Below are 21,877 nucleotides of genomic sequence, written 5' to 3' on the forward strand. Positions count from 1 at the left end.
CAGAACCACTGGGCCAGGAGAGATGAAACTCATGTGGAATCATCCTCAGGTAGTGTAGATTCAAGTTTGTTCAAATCATGACCCCCGGGGCTAGGATGGAGCCAAAATGGCCGACCCAAGTTTTACATAGATATACATAGGGAATCTTTTAAAATCTTCTTTACAAGTACTTCAAAGCTATGATTAGTGTTATTTATATGGAATCATCCTCAGGTAGTGTAGTAACTAGTTTGTTCAAATGATGAACGCCTGGAGGGGAGGGGGGTAAATTCAAGCCTGAAGTGCTCAGGTGAGCGCTGTGGCTTCTGGGCCTCATGTTTTGGTTTTGATTTGACCTAATGTTCTCTGGTTTTTTTTTTTGGGGGGTGGGTTAAAATTTCCTCCTCTTTCATTGTTAAATAGGATTTGCCAAACTTAATCAAACTGAAAGTTTAAATAACGTAAAATTTAATTTTTCCCATTAAAGAGTATTTAAACCTGATGTTTGCATGGTTTGATTTCTAAAAACAAGTTGAATATCATTCTTTAAGCAAGCATTATAAGGAGGAATAATCAAAGAAATTCTCTTTACTTGACAATTAAAGAATCTCTTTTCAAACACAATTCTAGCATTAAAAGACTACATGAATCTCTTAATTATTTTTTACGACTTTTTGTATTTTTCTGGTTACAGAAAATGTAAAAATTAGTTTCGCTGTGAAAAAAAAATATCAAAGAGTGTATATTTTGTATCAGTTTAAACAGGGTCATTTTTCAATAGGGGTCATTATTTTATAGGACTAACATATAAAATAATGACCTTCCTTCGGACCCTTTTCTACAAAAAATGATTTTTTTTCTACGGGTAGGGGTCATTTTTGTCCTTGAAAAATGATCCCCCGGTCATTATTCGATGGGGGTCATTATTTGTCTTTACACTGGCAACTGTGGCAACAGACGGCATAGTTGTTTATCGCTATGACAGAAACCTAATTGATATCATTATTTTGAATATTAATAACATTCATTTATATACTTTCGTTTCGTGGTTTCCCCTGTTGATATAACCTTAAACTATTTTTCTGTTGATTATATAGAGAATAATACATACCCTTTTCCATATCACATCCTGTATCAGCCCGAGACACCAATATCAGCCAGAGGGCTGTATTTTATTACATAATTAGTAATAAAATACAGAAGACATTCAGTTGAGAAGAATGAAAGTATAAAAATAATACAAATAATCATGCATGGACTTCTTACATACATGTACATAGTCTAATGTCTCATAAGATTTGGGTTTGTTTCTACTTTTACTTCAATGCACTTGATCCGTCATTTGAAAATATTCTATAGTATTACATGTATTTGTAAATTAAGATTAACCTTATTTTCAAAAAGTTAAAATTAAGAGAATATGAACGCACCAACAATTATTGTGTATGATCACAAGTACTGTTTTGTGGTTTAATTTACTAAGGGTGTGATATTGACGTCACAATAGCCGTATCAGCCCTGCAGGGCTGATATGGATTTGCAGGGCTGATACGGATATCAGCCCCGCAAATCCATATCAGCCCTGCAGGGTTGATACGGCTACTGTGACGTCAGCCATATCGCATATGCAAAAAACCTGTATTTATTACTAAGTGTGTAATAAAAATCAATTATTTCTTATTGAAACAAAATAAGAACAGAATAAAGTTAAATATCAATCGTTATTCAAGAAAACTTGGTTAAACTCAGCTTATAAAATAAAAACTACTTCCCTGTGGCCACATTCCTTGTTGTATATAATCAACTTAGAATCTCTACACCATAACTGTATACTGTGAATGGACTTTGTTGTAGAATAAGTGTGCTTCAAGAGTTTGATTTTAACGGGTCGAGGCATTTTGGCTGTCGTGAACAACAGATGTCCGTTTATGTGGCAAACACTGACGACAGATAATGGCAATCGATAAAACATTTATTTCAATCTGAATTTAAACTTTTTTAAACGTTTTTTTCTTATCACTAAATGCCAGATATCTCTATACCTTATATAATTTATTATTTCAGAAGATGATTGTCTATCTAAGAACGAAATATAATCTCTCTGTAAACATTTGCTGGAAGTCGTCAGCATACATTGGTGCAAACTTGCTACAAACATTGCTGCAAAGGATCCTTTGCTGCAACGAAGCTAAAGGAACCATAACAAACTCTGAAAACATTTGTGTTTGCAGCAAATTTGTCGCTAGTTTTGACAAGCTTATAGCAAACAGTTACCCTTGCAAAAGAGGTATACCACTGGTTTTAACCTGCTGCCAATATTAATTTTTTTAAAGAAAGATATGAAGATACTACATGTAGTAACGTTCAGTGTTCAAGCTCAAATTCCATTAAACAATAAAAAATTGGAGCAGAAAAACGGGAAATTCTAAAACATCATAAGTGGGCACGACCCGTCCAATGCGTGGAAGAGTAAACATCACCTGCCAACCAACAACCTTTATTTGATTTATGTCATGATCGATAAAAAAACAAACAAAATATCATTTGACAATTCAGTATGTGCAAATGATGGCCTAAAAATATATGGGGGAGGGTAGTCAATCAGCATTTGAATTAGTGAAAAAAATAATTTGCTGACAGGGACATTCTATAGAAATAAAGAAATGATGACTTAAAAACAAGACTGCTGATATTCTTGTTTCGTCAATTTGTTTTCAATTATTTTCCCCATTCAAGAAATTTTAGAAAATCCTACATAGAGCATGCTTTTGCGTACGGAATCAACAGAGAGTTAAACACCCTGTATGTATTTGATGAAAGTTAAAATTAGCAATTTTAAAACCTAAGTTTATAACTTCATAAAACTTGTACATAAAAAATGATAACTTATATTATTTTTAAATACTTCACTTAATTTTAAGTACTTTACTGTGGTCCTTGATATGTTACAGTTCCAAATATCCGTTTTCTGTTCCTTATCGTTTAAAAACAAAAGAAGATGGGGGAACAAGGCGGGCATAATGCCTATGGCGACAAATACATGCAATAAGAAAACATATTCAATATGATGTGAATTGAGTACTAGTAAATAGATCAACTTCCAATTATTGAATTTATTAGAAAAACACCTTTTTGTAAGAAAAAAAATATCGAAAAAATTATAAAAATACTAGATGGTTTTAGTGAGAATCGAAACCTAGCAATAAAAATCCGACAATTCATACTGCTTTGAGATTGAGACTAACGCCTTACCCACTATGCTACATGGTTCATGATGATTTGGGGCATTTAAATAATGTTTGTGATATACCGGTTACCCTTGACTTATTTGACTTAAAGTATTTGTCTAAAAGATGCGAATGTTTTGTCATAAAAGTGTACTTTTAAAGTGAAGTGGGTCTTCGCTTCATGTTTTAGTAAACCACAACTTGTATATTCTATTGCCAACTTTTAGGATCATCATTTTACAAAAAATGGAACGAAGACCCACTCATACAAAAAAAAATTGTTAAAGTATGAGAAAATGATCCTTTTTATTCTTTTTAGTGTGTTTATGCTTTTTCATAGGCAAATATTTTCAGTCTGTGTGAGATTTTTGTAAATTGTAGAGATTTAGATTAAATAAACTTCATTATTAGATAAAATATCAAATAAAATTCTGATATTATTGAGATTTGATTTTTAACTTTTTATCTGTCGCACTATAGGCGTTTCGGCGGCCTTCTCCCCTATCTTCTTTACGAACACCACTGGGCCGTCTTATTTAAACATGCTCATGTTAATTATCGAAGAATAGTTATTCAGTAGCTGTCGTATGGCACCAATGCACGGGTACTTGTGGAGAGGTAAATACCCCCCCCCCCCCCCCCGTCCGACGGACATGTCCATAAATTCCTTTGATAGCAAGTATCATACATATGACCAATATTTACAGCCAAAATATGTCTTGACTTAATTTGAAGCCTACTACTTTCAGGATACAGCTAATTTGTACTTGATCAAACTTTGTATCCACTGTTTCCGATTGCCGTATTTGGTTTTAACTCTGCTGTCATTGTTTGCCTCGTATGTTTCACCAAACAAAATTAAATGCTTTAGGCGCTTTTATTAAACAACAGAAATTATCCATATTTTGTCGTAAAGAGTCTAAATTTATTATATACAACAAGGAATGTGACCGTAGAATAGCAATTTTTATTATATTAGCTCAATTTGACCAATTTTTTTCTGAACAGCGATTGAAATTTAGATTTATTTTGTTTTTATTTTGTTTCAATAATGAATCATAGTTTTATATTTAACAGAAAACTAATTTAAGGTTCGATCAACACGGGAAACCACCATTCGAAAATAAATGAATGTTATAAATAGTCAAAAGTATAATATCAATTAGGTCTCTGTCATAGCGATAACACTCATAGTGTACGTATAATTTAAAATGACTCTCATTAAATAAAATATATCGTACCATTGCAATCAAACAATTTTTAAAAACAATGTTGAAAGATGAAACAAGATGATTGTTTACCATCATTAATACGTTTAATCCTCTTCCCTGCAGTCAAGCATTTCAACGCATATACCATTTCCTATTTCTAACGCAAATCACGCATATAGCGTTTCACCGCAATCACGCATTTTACGCACTTTAAAAAGTTCATTTAATCTTAAATTCAATGCCAATTTCCTTCTTTTTCATACTTGCAAAAATATCATAAAATAAAAAAAAGTTAATTTTGTATGAAGACATAACGTCAGAATATTATTTACGTTTAACTTTAGAGAAACGTGTACCTTGCTTAAAGGTGCTTGCGGGGAAATGGTAAATTCCTACTTCTATGGCGTGGATATTGAACGTATTTTGCATAACAGTTCAGTAATTTGTAAAGAGTTAAATTATGTGTACAGACGGGAAAATGTCTAAAAACTTAAAAAGAGATTAAAATGTTCAAGATGCTTCCGCAAATGTCAAAATATGTAACATACAAAAATAAAAGTTTTCAAATGATTGTAGCTTTATATAAATGGAAGGATTGACATTTTGAATGAATAAGTCGCCTTACAAAAACATGCAAAATGAGAGCGATACTCAAAGATATTCAATTTATGTATAAAATTTTTCGATTTTATATTGACTTCACGTAGTGCTTGAATTTTGAGTAAATGCTTCCTGATTGTTTTGAATGTGAAAACATCTCTGGCGGAAGTGACGTTAAAATGACGTAGCATTAGACATATCATGTTTATTATATCACAAGAAAGTATATAACTATCATAAAAATTAGAAGTTTTGCTTTACTGTTTAAAACGTCCTGTATAAAATGTTGCTTAAGTTATCTTTGCACTTCATTGAGTTTCAGTAAATGTCTCAATAATTTCCGAACAGCCCTCGTATACTGGGTATCTAAGACATTCTCTTTTCTGATTATTTTATTAACGAATGATTTGTCAATTATCTGTAATACCAAAGGTGCAAATGTAAAAATTATCAAAAAGACCTATATATTGACAGATATCAAAATCATATGATCTGGATTAAAATCATATGACCTGGCATCAAGCCAACACCAGCACGTAGATCGTCAAACAGTGTTTAGGAAACCATTTTCATAATACAGGTATGTTATTAATTAGCATTATTTTCAAATCACACATTTTGCATCGTTTTGAATGAAATAAAAAAAACAGTAGGTATATGTAAAATGTAGAATGTGCATATAAATTAATAAGGCTTAAAAAATGTAAGAAGTGTTAAACATTTTAGCATGATAGGTTGGTAATTTGCTAATTTATCATTAAAATGTAAAGACATGTACTATCAATAGGCGCTGTTTCATGTTTCATTACATCCGACAACGTCATGGTTTCTTAATATACTTTAGTTCATACTTTTTAATTGATGAGATTCAATGGAGAGGAGTATAGACTTGAAACGGTCTGTTTACCTAGCTTTACAGAGTCATTAAAATTGTAAATGGACCTGTGTATTTAAAAAACGCCCCTAACTTAATTTTGCTGGCATAATTTGCCAAACATAGTATAACATCTACCAAAAATAATCAATATTACAATTTAAAGTGATTGACTCTGGACACTCTCTTTTAAAGCTTTTTTATTTCTTCCTAGAACATCTAAGCACTAATAATTCGTACATTACTTTGAAAAAATATATAAAAGAGCTAGGTTCACTTTATGCACAAAATGGCCCTGTACTTATATCAATTAATTAACTATCACCCTCTTTCCCATTTCATATATTAAAATTGAGTAGACACTTCGTGCTTTCATTTCCTAAAATAAAATGTCCTTTAAAGAATCCAGATATTTGAAAACATACTTTGTGAAACTTTGTGAAAAATATTCATGTTTTTTTTTTTGATTTTCAAAACAGATTTTTTTTCATGAATTTGCATATTGTTTGCCGCTTGAAAAGGGGGGTATTAATTTTGGTCTGTCTGTCTTTTTGTCTGTTTGTAACGCTTTCGTTTCCACTCAATATCTCGAGAACCCTTTGGGCTTTCGGAAATAAGTTTAGGATAGTAACATTCTATGGACTAAAGAAGAACCCTATTAATTTTGAGATCAAGAGGTCAAAGTTCAGGGTCACAAATAAGCAAATTCTGATTGTTACAACACTTTCCTCTCCAGAATCCTTTGACCTATTGCAATGAAATTTTACATTACAACTCCCTGTGGCCTAATAAGGACCCCTATTGATTTTGAAGACAAAACGTCAAAGTTCAAGGTCGAGGTCCCGAGTTAAAGTATCGGACGGACCACTTTTATCGAAATACATTATTTTTTACTAAATGATAGTATTCAGCACGCAAACTGAGAAATTTACTAGGTCTGACTTGTACAAACTCATCAAATCATCATAACAGTGGGAGAAATATTCCATACAAAAAGAATTCTCAATACACATAATAAAGAATTAGCAATTAGATCTTTATATCCATATTGGTATATCTTATTTGCTTCAGTATACATGTATACATTTAATACTTCTACAAATTCAGTGAGGGGGATTCGACCCCCCCCCCCTCCGCCCTCTTTCTTTCTTGAACTGCGCATAATTTAGTTTTTCCCTAAGCGGGGGACACAAATTCTCTGAATTAGCTTTCTAGATGTTGTGCTCAATATGAAATATTGAAAAAAATGCATTCATTTTATGCCATTTTCAAAAGAATTTGTAGGATATGAGAGAAATGAAGCATTTTTTGACGTCATAATACATTGACTAGAGGGAAAATCATGTCATTATTAATACGTACATGTAATAACCAAGGGTCAAGTAATAAATACTGTATTTGCAACCTAAACTGAGCGTTTTTGATTTCTTAGAAGTTCGCAGGGCCAAAATAGGTCCATAGTGGCTCATGTTATTTCATAGAACTTAATGAATGACGTAGAAAACAATTAACTAAATAATTGTATCAAACAACATATGTGGTTAAACGAAATTCTCGTAAGAAGATCCGACGGCGTACACTCAATTACCATTGGTGTTTTTATACTTGTTATTACATTGTATTTACTCAAAGATACACACATATCAATTTGATGAAAAGTGGTTATTCAAGAACAGCTTTGTTTCCTAGATTTGGATGCATGAGAATAAGAATACACCTATCATGGAACCCCTAGGCAGAGCTCAGGTACTACTTCAATGTGACCTATGTCAAAGCACTGTTTTACAGAGTCATTGTGAAATTTGTCAGATTAACTTGTGTAGGGACTGTGTTGGGGAACATCTCTCTGATTCATCACAAAGACACAATGTTATACCGTACAAATATAGATTTCCTGCCCCTTACTACCCAAAATGTCCTGACCACAATACACATTGTGAGTTTTATTGTGAAGAATGTGACATTCCTGTCTGCTCTACCTGCAAATCCTCTGATAAACATCATGGGCATATATTTACAGATGTTTTGAAAAAAGTACATTCTAAGAGAAAAGAATTAGAACACGATTTTGAAGAACTAGAGGTACGAATAAATCCTACATTTGAAGAAATTACCCTAGATTTTAACTCCGAGAAAACAAAATTTGAAAACCATTATGAGAATCTGACAACAGCTGTCACTGAACAAGAGAAAAACTTTCAAAGGGAAATTAACATCATTGTTAAGAAACAGAAATCTGAAATTGATGAGATGAAAAACAAACACCTGGTTGCTCTTAATGAACATTCAGAAGAAATAAAACATATTACGTCAGATATAAAGCAGAGTATTCTGGATCTAAAGAAAATATTAGACTCCGATGACGTATCTCTAATCTCTGCTTACAAATCAAGGAATGATGAATTTAGATGTTTGCCTCCTAAAGTCAATGTTTCCTTACCACGTTTCTCTCCTAATCAAATAGATACGGAACAACTCCATCAAACTTTTGGTTCTCTGTCAGCAATATCCATTACAAAAGAAGCACATAGCAACACATTAGAGACCCCAGAAGCTGCATCCTGTCCCCAAGCCAAACCACTACTTGATGCAGCCGAGGTTATCACCAGCATACAAACAAAGTTTACAATCTTACAGAATGTTTCCTGTCTCAGTGACAATGAAATCTGGACACATGGTATGGAAAATATCATGAAACTCTACAACCTCCGGGGTGAAATAATTAAATCAATCAAAACCCAGTCAGGAAACAATCCACGTGACATAACAGTGACAAGAAATGGAGATCTGGTCTATGTTGATATTGAAATAAGTACTGTTAACATAGTGAAGAATAAAGAGATTCAAGAAATTATTAGAGTTCGGGGATGGAAACTTCATAATATTTGTGGAACAACCACGGGCGACCTCCTGGTCACCATGGACAGTGATTTTCGTGAACATGCAAGGGTTGTCCGTTACTCTGGTTCTACGGAGAAACAAATTATTCAGTTTGACAGTAACGGTAAATCTTTGTACTCACATGGTTATACGAAAGATATAGTTGAGAACAGGAACCTTGATATCTGTGTGGCTGACTATGAAGCAAAGGCAGTAGTGGTCGTCAACCAAGCTGGAATCTTCCGATTTAGATACACTGGACATCGCCCTTTTACCTCAGAACCATTTGATTTCATCGGAATCACAACAGACAGCCAGAGTCGCATCCTGACATCAGACCGCAGAAACAACTGTATCCACATCCTAGATCAAAACGGACAGTTACTCCTTTATATTGATAATTGTAATCTACATTTACCATGGGGTTTAAGTGTTGACAACAGGGACCACCTCTTTGTTGCTGAATGTCACAGTCATAGAGTGAAAAAAATCAAATACACGTAAATAATTCAAAGTGAAATCCACCTGTTTCGTCATTTTGTTTGTTCGTTTAGGAATATTGAGTTGCAAATAACATTGAAAACGGACGTTTTATTCTCTTTCCGATCCTATACTGAGAAAACAACTTAAAAAGTTTATTTTCACATTGAGGAAATTTAACACCCATGATGATAATCGATACCGGTACTGGCACTTTTGGGAGTCGGTACTCCTTTCACTGTCCTATCAAAGCTGCTGAAAGACATTGAATAAGAATATCTTCAGTACACTTTTCTACCTAATTTCTTTAGTATATATAGATTAAATACTACTAATATGTAATGTATATTGACAGTGAATCATATAGATATCCCTTATTATGAATAAATTAACCTTTAATCAAAGGATTAGAAGGTGAATTCTACGCGGGTTAATATACTCGGAGAACTCAATTCCTTAAAAGTAATTGGCCTCGAAGCCTCGGCTGCAATTTGACTCTGAAGGAATGAATCCCTTCTCGTATATTAACTCTTACGTAATTGTCACAAAAAAAAAACAAAAAAATCACCACATTGAATATTTAAATTTAATATCAAAATGATAATGTACAACCACTGTATAAATACATTTTTAAAAAGACTTTTTATTTCTCCTTTCAAAAATTGGAAGACCATAATGTTTTTTCCAAAAAAATCTTTTGAAGGCCTTGTAGAGATTGACATGTTTATTAAAGTCTTTCATCTTCACAAAAATCTTTATAATGATGTTTGATCCCCCCCATTTTTAAGCCTTAATCTGATATAATTTTCATGTTTTATAATTATGTTTGCTTTTTAGATTTGTATATCCACAGTTGGTGCACTGTGAAAAAACAATGGTGTAAAATCCAAGAAATCAAGGCCGCGATTTTTCAAGAGTGAAAATAATAAAAATATGCTTGTTTCAATGTTTGAAAATAAAATGAACATAATTAACAAATGCTCTTAAGTTATCTCTATCAGATTGAATGCATTTAGTTGATGGACACAAACCTTAATTCTTGAAATTTGCCGTTATCAATATTTCTCGTCTCATGAATATTCATTAAATTACACCAACCTAAAACTAATTCTTACACAAACCGGCTCGTATATTCGTATGCAACATCCTCATTGGTATTTACACGTTCTCAAGTATTGTCGTGCGATTACCAACATTCTCAGAAATTATTTAAAGTTCTTTAACACAAAAAACTTACCTGTTGTGCTATTCCTCTGGATGTATTTTCCCTGGCAAGTTCGTAAATGTAAAGAAAAGCTACTCAAACAGTTCTAAGTCACAGAAATTTAGGATTTCATTTGCGCATCTTAAATTTCGAGCTGAATTTCAAAACGAGTATATGAATACGTGTCACTACCTGTAAATGTTAACGTTGTTTCACATGAAGAGTCTGCTGCCGACTGTTCAAGGGTAAAAGAATTCCGTCCTCAGTCATACAGTTACTTTTTTTCGATCATTTTGTTTCCCATGATTTAACAGATTTACGGTTTTCCCTGCTTTAGTAGCGTAATAAAACATATTTTCAGTGTTCTATTGTTTCATACCAGATATCTCAAAGTCAAACATTTAAAATAAGTATGCCGATTTCTTCTCTTCATTAATATTTGTATTCCATAAAATACAATATACCATGAACCAAACTTCTAAGTGTTCACCTAACATTTTTGAAGTTTTAAAGAACAAATGCAAATAATGAATAGTTTCTTTAATTCTCGGTTTATGATGCACATTTAAGGGGGCCGAGTATAGTTTTATTGTGAGAAAACTACAATAGCGAGACTCTTCATTTTTATTGCGTGGACCGGGAGGTCCACGCAGTAAATATATAAGCAAGGCTAAACAGGATGCCCTGGGCATACGCCAGCCTACGCATGCACGAGAATTCTAGAGAGTTTCAATCAGCAATCTTCAGCTGACTCCGCTTCACCAATTGCAACTTCTCGGGCTTTTTCGACTAGCTTTCCGACATTCGACAGAAAGACCCAAGATGATGCGACTGAGAGTTCATTGGCGGATTAAAATTTTAATCTTGTACACATACTTTAAAACACGTACTAATCATTGAATTTATGGCACAATGGATACCTTGAGTTTTTAATTCAAGTTGTTAAGTTATCTATAGATAACTTTACAACTTGAATTAAAAACTTAATACATACTAGTTGTAGTCTTAACAGGCATTATTAAGGCTTGCAAAAAAATTGATATACATGTATATGGATTTAAATACACCTTGACACAAGCCTTTAGCAACGGCATTCCATGTGGGGGAGAGAGGGGGGGTCCAGAAAAAAAAATCTGAACTGATTTGAAACTGAAAAAAAAATTCATTCAGTTCAATTCAATTAAGGTATATGTTAATTATTAGCCAGTATGGGTTATATATGTAGCAAAATAGCCTGGATTTAAAAATAACAAAACTATATGCCAATCAGAGATTAAAATTAACACTTTTACTATGAAAGTGCTATCGGTCAAAGTAGAGAGATCACTGTAGAAAAAGCAAACGAACCTACATTAATATCCAATAAACTTAACAGATTTTCTTTGAATGAATTTCGGTTAAAAGAAAACATGCATTTGGTCCACGTATTGTAGTCATTATTTTAAAGAACAGAAACTTGTATCATACTTAACTTACATTAACTTCAGTGTACATGCAAATTATGGAGGTATTTTTGAGGGACCGTCTCAAAATACAGGTACATTTAATTTACTATAGGATTATATAGGAAAATGCCAATCTTAAGCACTTTAATACAAATTATACAAATACTACATTAGACATTTTGTTCAAACCATAATATTTGATGAGTAATACTTTATTAAACAATATATGTAAGAAACACAATACTACCGTCTTGTTTCCAGAGGGGGCATCTCAAAATGCAAAAAATAGCAAATTTTACTATTTTTATAGAGTTTATCAAAATATGACGTACACAATGGATTCACATGAAAACATAATAAAAATATTATAGAAATTTTAAGCTTTCTCTGTTTTAAATTTCAAGAGCGTATATTGTTAACTTTTTCTTTAATAATATCTTAAATAAGAAATAAATAACAAGTTTATAAACTTCAATGGGAATTGAAGTGGGTCGGTCACGTGATCAAATCCAAATTTGTAAATAGTTAATCATATGCGGGACGCAAAACTCAAGAGAGGAGGGGGATAATAAAACAACAAAAGTTTTTGTAATTCAGTTCCTTATAAAACGATAGACATACCTTTGTATTTTATTCGTAAAAACTAAAAATTATTGATTTTTATATCATACAAGTATTTTAAACTGCACTTAAGCACAGAGACCACACATGCTGTATTTAGAGTGCTCTTGACATCTCTCTGTTGACGAAGGTGATAAACATTGCCTAATTTATTCTCCAACATACTAGTTTAAGACCCGAACAATGCAAACAATTGCAGGGAATATACAGTTGTGTTTAGTGATAACCAAAACCGTAAAACCATTTATTATTTAACTCATATGACTTTCTTTTAACATAACTTTCCCTGTGAATTAAACTATAGAAATTATTTCTAAATCAAAGTGATGATGTATAACTTGATGACGTAGCACTGTTGATGTTAATATGCCTCAAAAGAAAGTAGGTCGTGTTCATAATTTAGGAATTTTTATATCTGCGTCTTTGAAAACATCATGTGACAATTGTTGGAGCTTTACATCAAGTTGACTGATAGTTGTTAGGACCAATTTAAGGGATGGACCAAAATTAACTTTTAGTAATGTGGCAGTACAAAACGTGCTAGGCAAAGCTACTTGTAGATTCATTGTTGATCCATGGTAAGTTACACCTATATCACTAGGTAGGCAACTAAACATACGTAGAATAATATTATTATTTAATAAAAAGCATTGGTTAAGATGTTAAAGCTATCATATTACAACAATTTAACTGCAAGGCTTTGCTTCCTCCGAAAACGATTTAAAGGAAGGGGGTGGTAACATCCTTCTTCAAGTAGTAAATACAGGTACCTTGATAAATAAGACACATATGTGAGTCTTGTTCATGCTTATAACGACATTGTTGCTCTTCATCATTTATGTTTTAAAGGGTAATAATTTTACAAAGTTTCAATGAAATTAAATCTTGAAAAATATTCCATAAGCTCAATTTTCTAATTTGTGAAATTATTAATTTGATTCTTTGAAGAAATTAAACGATAAACGCATAAACATACTGATGTTAACTCCCCCAACCCCACCCCTTTACATTTTATCGCATTGTTAAAGCAGTAGATTGAGTTTGGAGAGGGTTTTTAAATAATGTTTCCAAGGGTTATGCGTCTTTCTGGTTGGATTGCCCGTAAGTTTAGACCTCAGATGAGAAACAGAAAGAATATGTTTGCACTATTTTACATAGTTTAAGACAAAAATACAAGTGAATGTGACCGACTTAAAATAAATCAAAGATGGTGTCCGATGGTAAGCTTGTTTATTATCAGGTAGGGGTATATTTTTTTATAAATTGAAAAAAATAACGTCAGGTGCCTGTAGACTAACCCTGAATTATGTACTTTTTACTAAAAATATGGCGTCCTTTACACGTAAAACTAAATTATTCCTCTGTTGGAAAGTACAGTATAATGGAGTTATAATATTATAGATCTCATCGAAATAGAATCCAAACGTTATTATAAAAGGGAAAATAAAAAAAAACAAACAGGTTGAAAATATCTACTAGCAATTAAAGGTATGAATTTTTTGTAAGAGATGTTTTTATTCTAATCAAGCATGGTCGTTTTCTTTCAAACACACCTTAGTCTGGTCCAATTTATTGAAAGAAATAATTCTAACGGCAAATAATTATTATTTGGTCCAGCATAGTTTTTGAACCTATTTCGAGTATCCTGAATCCGAAAAAATATCCTGGCCTTCATGAAAATGGCGTTTAAAGAGGTCAAAATGGCGAATCAAAACGGCGGACTGCATTTTTTCTAATTTCTCTAAAAAAATAAAAAGTGTGAATATCTTATAAACTCAGAAAATTAAGTCGTTTCTACATTTAATTCGAATTTTCTCCGATTTTTTTGTCTATTGTTGTTTATTTCGCTTTGTTTAGGATTTTACATTAGAAAATATCCATGCACTGCAGATTTGTTTTTTTTCCTCTGCATCTCAATATTCTACAACTTAATGATGGCGCAGCTGTAAGTTAAAAGCCAAAATGACCATTCAAAATGGCGGGTATTCATCTTTTTAAAAAAATATTTCTGAATGTCATTTACATAGGAGAGAGGATTTGTTAAAATCTTACTGAACGTAGTACAACTATGTAAAATGCCAACATAACTATTAATTTGATCATTTTAAATCGTAAAATTTACTCGTTTAAATTTGAAATGTGTTAATTAGCCCAAAATGACGATTTTCAATAACGTCTGATACACTTAATTTTTGTAGATACTGCTTAATTCTTGTTCGTTTTGCAGAAAACAAATTGCGGTTTGTTTTTTATATAATTTATATAGTATATTGATTACTCCATTAAATATGAACAAAAAATACTTGAAAAGATTCATTTTTTTCTGGAAATAGTTAAAACAATGTCGACTTAAGAGTTTGCAAATTTCCCTTCGTATTGGATTGTACGTGTTCCAAAGCCTTTAAGCTCCCGTACACCTAGAATCACTCCCGCTTCTACCTCAACATCTCTCGGCACACCATCAAATATAACTGAAGAAATTCTTGTCCAATTTCATCGAACACTTTGTTCTTGCTTTTTGGCACTTATAAAAACTTAGTATTATCCCCTAACATTTTCTAATCCAGCTTTATTTGATATATGTTTCATTCCGTCTTCGGAAGTTTGGTATTTCAACACTCCAGTAATATGGTGCCCCGTGTCAAGGATGACCACCCCTCGGCATGTAAAAGATCGTTTCTCTGGACTTCGAAAAAGAGTAAGCTCACTGGGGCCGCCAGAGAAACCAAAATCCTTCAAAGCCGAATATTTAAACTGATAGTCCGCCGAAACATGGCTGAAAAATTGCCGACTCGGCGTTAAACAATATACAATCAATCGACCAACACTCAAAGAACAACACATTTATATTCAAATGTTAAAAGTACATTTTGTTATTCAAGACCTGCAAAATGAAAAAAAAGGTACTGTAGGCAATTAGCTCACTAAATGATACCTCGGTCTCCCATATGAATATAATGACAGTGTCAATGGTTCGCAATGGGAAACCCAAAATATGTGTCGGATCAAAAAGTAAAAAAGGAGGTAACAATTGCAATATGCAATAAAGATTCTGTGAAAGTTTCATCAAATTTAATTCAGTGGTATGAGAGGAGTTGCGGATAAGAGATGGGTACCACAAAAGCGTAACAGTAGGACGGACGAACATACCGATTTCTCTATACCCTCCCGCTTTTCAAGCGGGGAGGGGGGTTGTAAAAAAATCTCTGGTATACAAAACATGTAGCTCTTTATTTTGTGACCTTGTATAGATTTGTTGTCTTTAAGGGTAGAAAAGTCATTCTATTAGCAAGAAAATCATCAAACTTGATCATCTGAAATCACATTGTGTACATATTTTGGTGAGAAAAGTTATAAAAGTATGCAATTTAAGAGCGCCTGCAGATTCCTTGTGATTCCTTTCACTTACAAGCCCTTCGTACCAATAGGCCTAAGCCATTCCTGATTTTGATCTAATCAACACTTCTCTTGACAACAAAATTTTCTTGAACGCTATAAGAACTTTACAAGGCAACTTTATCCACATTTCATTGTTAGGATAGTGTAAGATTTTATCAAGAATCGAAGGGTGATTGAATACAAATATTTTCTTCTTTCAGATTTTGTAAATTTTAAAATTTTTGAATTTAGATACACTGTTCAATACAAAATTATCCGTTCACAGCATGAAATATTTGAGAATGCAGATGAATTTTTAATTGAGAATAACAAAATGCAAATGTAGGGACACAGAATCAGAGCTGGACAATCAAGAAAATTTATGGTTTACGTATATTAAACTGATAATTCTTAAAATATATGTTCTCGTTTGGATATTATGATATATTCAGATTTATATGATGTAAAAATTACTAGACCTATAATTTGTCGTGATCAATCATTTTAAGAATAATACTAAGTTATGCTGCACTAGATCTTCCACATGAATAAAGCATTTATTTTCTCTATATTGACTAAAGATAGATCAAGAATTCTAAATAACTGAATGTCCACTCGCCGTAATGCTCAGGGGATACTGCTCTTTGGGTAGATTAATTTTCATATTGTACTTAAAACAGCAATTATTGTATGATATTGTTAACTTTTTATATGAAGAAGCATGGTGAGACAGGTAAAAGGTAAAATGTCTTCGAAATTGTTGTCAAAAATTTCTATTAACAATAGAAGTAATTAAGCAAAAATCCGTGTTATAAAAATGCTAAGTGTTTAACAAAAATATCTTATAATTTTCATGGCATATTTGAACATTATTTCATGAATAAAAAAAACTGTAATTAATTTTCTGCAAAACGAACCAGAATTAAGCAGTTTTGGTGTTTTAAGAAATTCGAGTGTATAAGACATCATTTGAATTGCCATTTTGAGCTAATTAACACATTTCTAATTTAACTACTAAATTTTTCCGATTTAAAGTGATCAAATTAGTGTTCTATTGTCATTTTACATAGACTTAGTTGTACTACGCTAAGTTAAATATTCACAAATCCTTTCTCCTATTACGACATTAAAAATTAAATAATTTGAAGAAAAGATAAATATCCGCCATTTTGAATCGCCATTTTGACTTTTAACTTACAGCTGCACTATCATTCAATTTCTAGAAAAGTTAGTTGTAGAGAGGGAAATAAAAATCTTTATTGTATGGATATTTGCAAAAGTAAAATCCTTAACAAAGAAGAATATAGAAACAATAGACCAAACTCAGAAAATAAAATCGAATTAAGTGTAGAAACGACTATATTTTCTGGGTTAAACTAATAATATTAGCATCCTATTATAGCGAGCGCGAAGCGACGCTCGCTAAGCGAGCTCAATAGACTAACGTGTATGAACAGAGGAAATTCGGATTGAAATCTGTACATACGTCAGCCAAATTTATCTGTGCAACATTCCCAGAATTCCTGCACTACCCAATGTCCTTTGCGCGAATAAATCAAAAATAGTAAAAAAATTAAAGGAACATTGTTTCTTACCGAAATCTTAACGAAATGATTTTGCCTTACCTTATTCAAAAAAATACCCCCATGCCACAACACCGGCCTTCACCTTGCCCTTCGGAAATGATACAAATGACGTCACCGGAAACTTACGAATTTTGACGAAATTATGTCGGTTGTTTCCGTGAAACTCGGCTAAAACATAGCAACAACTTACATGAAAAGAACGATTTAATGCAACCTCTTTTCCATAAAATTAGCGTTTGCGTTCTAAGTCAACAGAACTTTTCATCTCATTCTGACGTCATACTTTCACTTCAACGGTTCGGGTATTTCCGATTTTGTCGGAAACTTCCGAGAATTTTCGAATCTCGATCCCAATGCTTGGGAAATGATTTCTTTTTGTTGTTTTGTTTTATTCTTTTTGCTTTCTTTTTCTTGAATGATAGACAGTACATGTGTAGGTTTTATGATAGTAAATAAACTGCGCTCGTCCCAACGGTCACACCGTAAAACATATTAATTTTTATACTTTTATTACACTCAGTGATATATTCACTCATTACCCCTCCATTTTTAACGACATAAAGAGAAAATTAGAAAAATTTGACGTCCGCAATTTTGATTCGCCATTTTGACCTCTTTAACGCCAAGTTCCATGAAGGCCAGCATATTTTTTCGGATACTCAAAATAGGTTCAAAAACTATGCTGGACCAAATAATAATTATTTGCCGTTAGAAGTTATTTCTAGCCCTCTTTTTGAAAATCAGGACCAGACTATTAAAAAAATTTAATTGCATTTTTATTGATGCAAGCTTTGCTATTTTACCCTTTTTTTGTGTAACCCATTGGGGGTTAATTACACATTTCTAATGTAGGTTGAGGTACGGTAATATTTTGTTATGAATAATATAATAAAATTTTTCAATTTCTGATAGTTTTTACATTTTTCCCATGTTAATGAACAAACTGCAATGGAGTGTTCAACTGCGCCTTAGGCACTCTTGTCATCATTTTGGGAATATAATTCTCCATTGGACACAATGAATTCATAAAAATTGTAGCAACTTCCTATGAGGTCATCTATGTCTACTCTTTTTTCGTCTGTCTTCGTTCGTCGGTTGTAAACTTTTGAACAATTTTAGCATATTCTCTGGAATCATTGATCTAATTTCAACCGAATTCTGTATACAGCATCTATGAGGAAAGGGGACCATATGTTAATTTCATGGCCCTGCCCACACCCCTGAGGCCCGAGGAGTGGGGTTAAATCTACATATACTATTTAAGTTTACACAATCCTTAAAAATCATCTTCGCTGCTCAAAGGGTTGGCATGATTTCAGTGTAAACAGTGTAATGTAAACAGAGAGCCCACTACTAGCACAAATTTTGAAATTCATGGCCTCAGGATCAGGTTTCCTGGTGTTAGGGTGGAGCTGAATGCAAAAGACAAGTGACCTTAGTGTAATCTAGATCTGGCCTTTGATATGACTTTGACAACACAGCTTATTGCTTCAGAGTGTCAGCTTAGAAGTGCGCAACATACAGAAACATACAATGAAATGGGCTTGTGGAGAGCTAGTTTGAAAGCCGAACTTTCCTTCAACATGATTGCAACTACACTCTGATAATTGTCTACTACTGCCTGAACAATACCCTCAAAACTTACCACCTAGTGTGGGAAACACTAGCCTAATGCTGCAGCTTCATTGTAAGATCCCTTGATCCCTAGCCATGTTCTTAGGAGATTTTTCCAAAATACTTGCACATATACAAATCATTCAGAATTGCCTGAAACTTAACTAAGTAAGTGATCTCATCAGCTGTCTACCCACGTACAAGTGCTCACCTATGTGCTATACAGTTGGTTGCCAAGATACCTGGATACAATTCTTCAAGCCTAGTAACAACTCCACTCTTACACCCTACCATCACAGAAGCCCCATCTGTTGAAACACCAGCAAATTTTTTCCGTTATACATAAGCATACCTATCAAAGCTAATGGAATTTCCTCTGTATTTCAACTGCCTAAAAAGTCTATCTGTTTTAGAAAACCTATCATAGACAACGAGATCCTGGCTAACTGACACATCTGTAGACCGATCTTACATAACAATAAATACAGAGCTAGCCCTTACCATATCTATAGGAACCTATGAAGAATCACATCGGACAACGACTGCTGAAACTCTTGAACACTGCTATTACACTCATATGTTTAATGGCACCAACACTCAGATCTTTAAGCTAAGAACTATCCAAAAAATAATATTTGAAAAATTAAATTTTAAATTTAAGTAGACTTTAAATAGATTTCTTTTAAAAAAAAATGATGATTGATACGAATGTAATTTTCATTTTTGAAAGAAAAATTGTATAATGGATTTAATTACTTCCTGTGATGTGCATAAATTGTTAAGTTTGTAAATCCTGGAATCGGGCAGCTCATTAGATGCAGCAAAGTGGGTGTTTCAAAGGGCAGAAATAATAGCAGATTTACTCTTGGAGAGAGCATTCTGTCTGACAGTTTTCATTTTCAGCAGATTTGGACTTTCGTTTAGCTACAGAGTGATTGTCATCTAACTAATTAAAAGGATAAGATAAGTATTTTAAAAAGAATAAATAATTTTTTTTTTTTTTATTTATATGTATCAATTTCATTCTATATTATGTATATAGAACATGTAAGCAGAATCTTTATATTATATTTGAGAAGAAAAATAAAATAAATTGCAATTTTTCTACTTTGGGTCCAGGGTCAGGAGTTCTTGTGTTCAGATGGGGCTTTATTGATTATATAGTGAAAATGCATAAATTCTTGAAATTTTTTTCTCTGCTCCTGTGTAATTAACGCATAAACTATGTACATAGTTATGACGAGGAGGAAAGATGTTTCTTCCAAAATTGTGAATTTTATGACCCCTGGATTAGGGGTTCTAGTGTAAGGGCGGGGCTTTCAGGATTATATAGTGAGATTGCATGATTTCTTTGACTTTTTTTCCCTTTTATCCTGGGTATTAATGCCAATGATTTACGTATATATATTGATAATGAAAAAAGGTGCATTTAGCAAAATTGTTTATTGCAGGGCCCCTAGGTCAGGGGTATATAGTCTGAAAATGAATTAATGCTATAAAATCTGCTCTCTGGTATTAATCGTCCATTTATGATAAATAACATTTCTAAAATTTTGAAATTTTGAGTTTTGGATGGGGTGCACAACTAGTTAGAAAGTGGAAGTGTATTTTCTCTTTCTAACTCTGATCATCTACCTCTGGGTAATAAGGTAGTGCAGGCACCCCTGGATTCTATTTTTACTAATTTCTTTAAGAAATACTGGAGAAAAAAAGAATAATATTACTATAGTGACAACAATGAATGATCCCAGTAAGAAAAATAAGTTTTGGTATGATTGCGTCATATTTTGTGAAAACATCAGATAATCCTATATATACTGATAATTTGGAAGCTTACATTTTGGAATGTGTTTACGCTATGCAAGTGCAATAAACAAGCATAAAACAGTCTGATTTAAAATGCAGTGTAACTTTGTTCAATAAAAAGTAGATGGCTGATATTTGGACACAGATATAAGGAGTCTCCGTTATTTGTGCACAATGAAGATCAAGGTCATATCAAGAGGTCAAATGTCAAACATTGTGACGTCATCTACTAGATTTTTGCCATTTAAATTTTTTTAATCGCCAAATTATCAGAAAATACCGGTTCAATCTTCTTTATTTTTACACATTTTATTCTAGGACCCATTTTAATCTTTCTGTTTAATATGTTTTGCAATTGAATTAAACTACATGTATTGCACTATTCAACTAAAAATGAATTATACATTTTTCTTTAGAAAACTTAAAATGTAGGATATTTACACGTGAATTTTCAATTCCGACGCTATGTATTTCTTTTTCTTTTATTTTTAGTTGATAATTTCCTCAAATTGTCCAGTATCAATATGACTTAGTAAATAAAAGTAACAAAAAGGTTATCTATATCAAAATTATAACTTGCAATAGATCAATTGATAATTCTAAAATAAGACTCATTCTTTAAAAGTTAAAATGTCTGATTTCACAACCTCCTTACAGGGGGCTAATAGGCCATCATTTCAGACAATGTGGGCAAAATATGTGCTGTTGAATTTCTTTCCATTTATATATTAAGAGAGACTACGTATCCTAGAACAAAATATCCAAGTTTCAGAAAAATTGAATTTGAGGAAAAAAGTGGCCTTTCTGTTGTGTTCTTCTTTAAGTAACCAGAGCAAACATGTTCAGTGTATAATTCTGATAAGCAATGATGCCTCTTAAAAATTGTATTTCATGGTCCCTGGTTTAAAAGACGAACAGCAAGATTGATTGATTGATTGATTGTATATTGTTAAACGTCCCTTTCCAGAATTT

At 32.6% G+C, this 21,877-nt stretch overlaps 1 protein-coding gene across 1 annotated transcript; it reads left to right on the forward strand.

Moving 5' to 3' along the window:
- The first annotated feature begins 7,613 nt into the window (after positions 1–7,613).
- LOC134281997 (uncharacterized) lies at positions 7,614–9,284 on the forward strand. The gene has a single exon (XM_062764436.1). The coding sequence runs from the start codon at positions 7,614–7,616 to the stop codon at positions 9,273–9,275; it is 1,662 nt and encodes a 553-aa protein (XP_062620420.1). The 3' UTR covers positions 9,276–9,284.
- Positions 9,285–21,877: the final 12,593 nt, after the last annotated feature.

The sequence above is a fragment of the Saccostrea cucullata genome, unplaced genomic scaffold (genome assembly GCF_032062105.1).
Source record: "Saccostrea cucullata isolate Sc308-1 unplaced genomic scaffold, CSIRO_AGI_Scuc_v1 ctg1876, whole genome shotgun sequence".
In the NCBI taxonomy this organism is placed as follows: Eukaryota; Metazoa; Mollusca; class Bivalvia; order Ostreida; family Ostreidae; genus Saccostrea; species Saccostrea cuccullata.

What these genes read in the sequence shown, in the direction of transcription:
- LOC134281997 (XM_062764436.1), top strand. Translation starts at nt 7,614, where the DNA reads ATGGAACCCCTAGGCAGAGCTCAGGTACTACTTCAATGTGACCTATGT.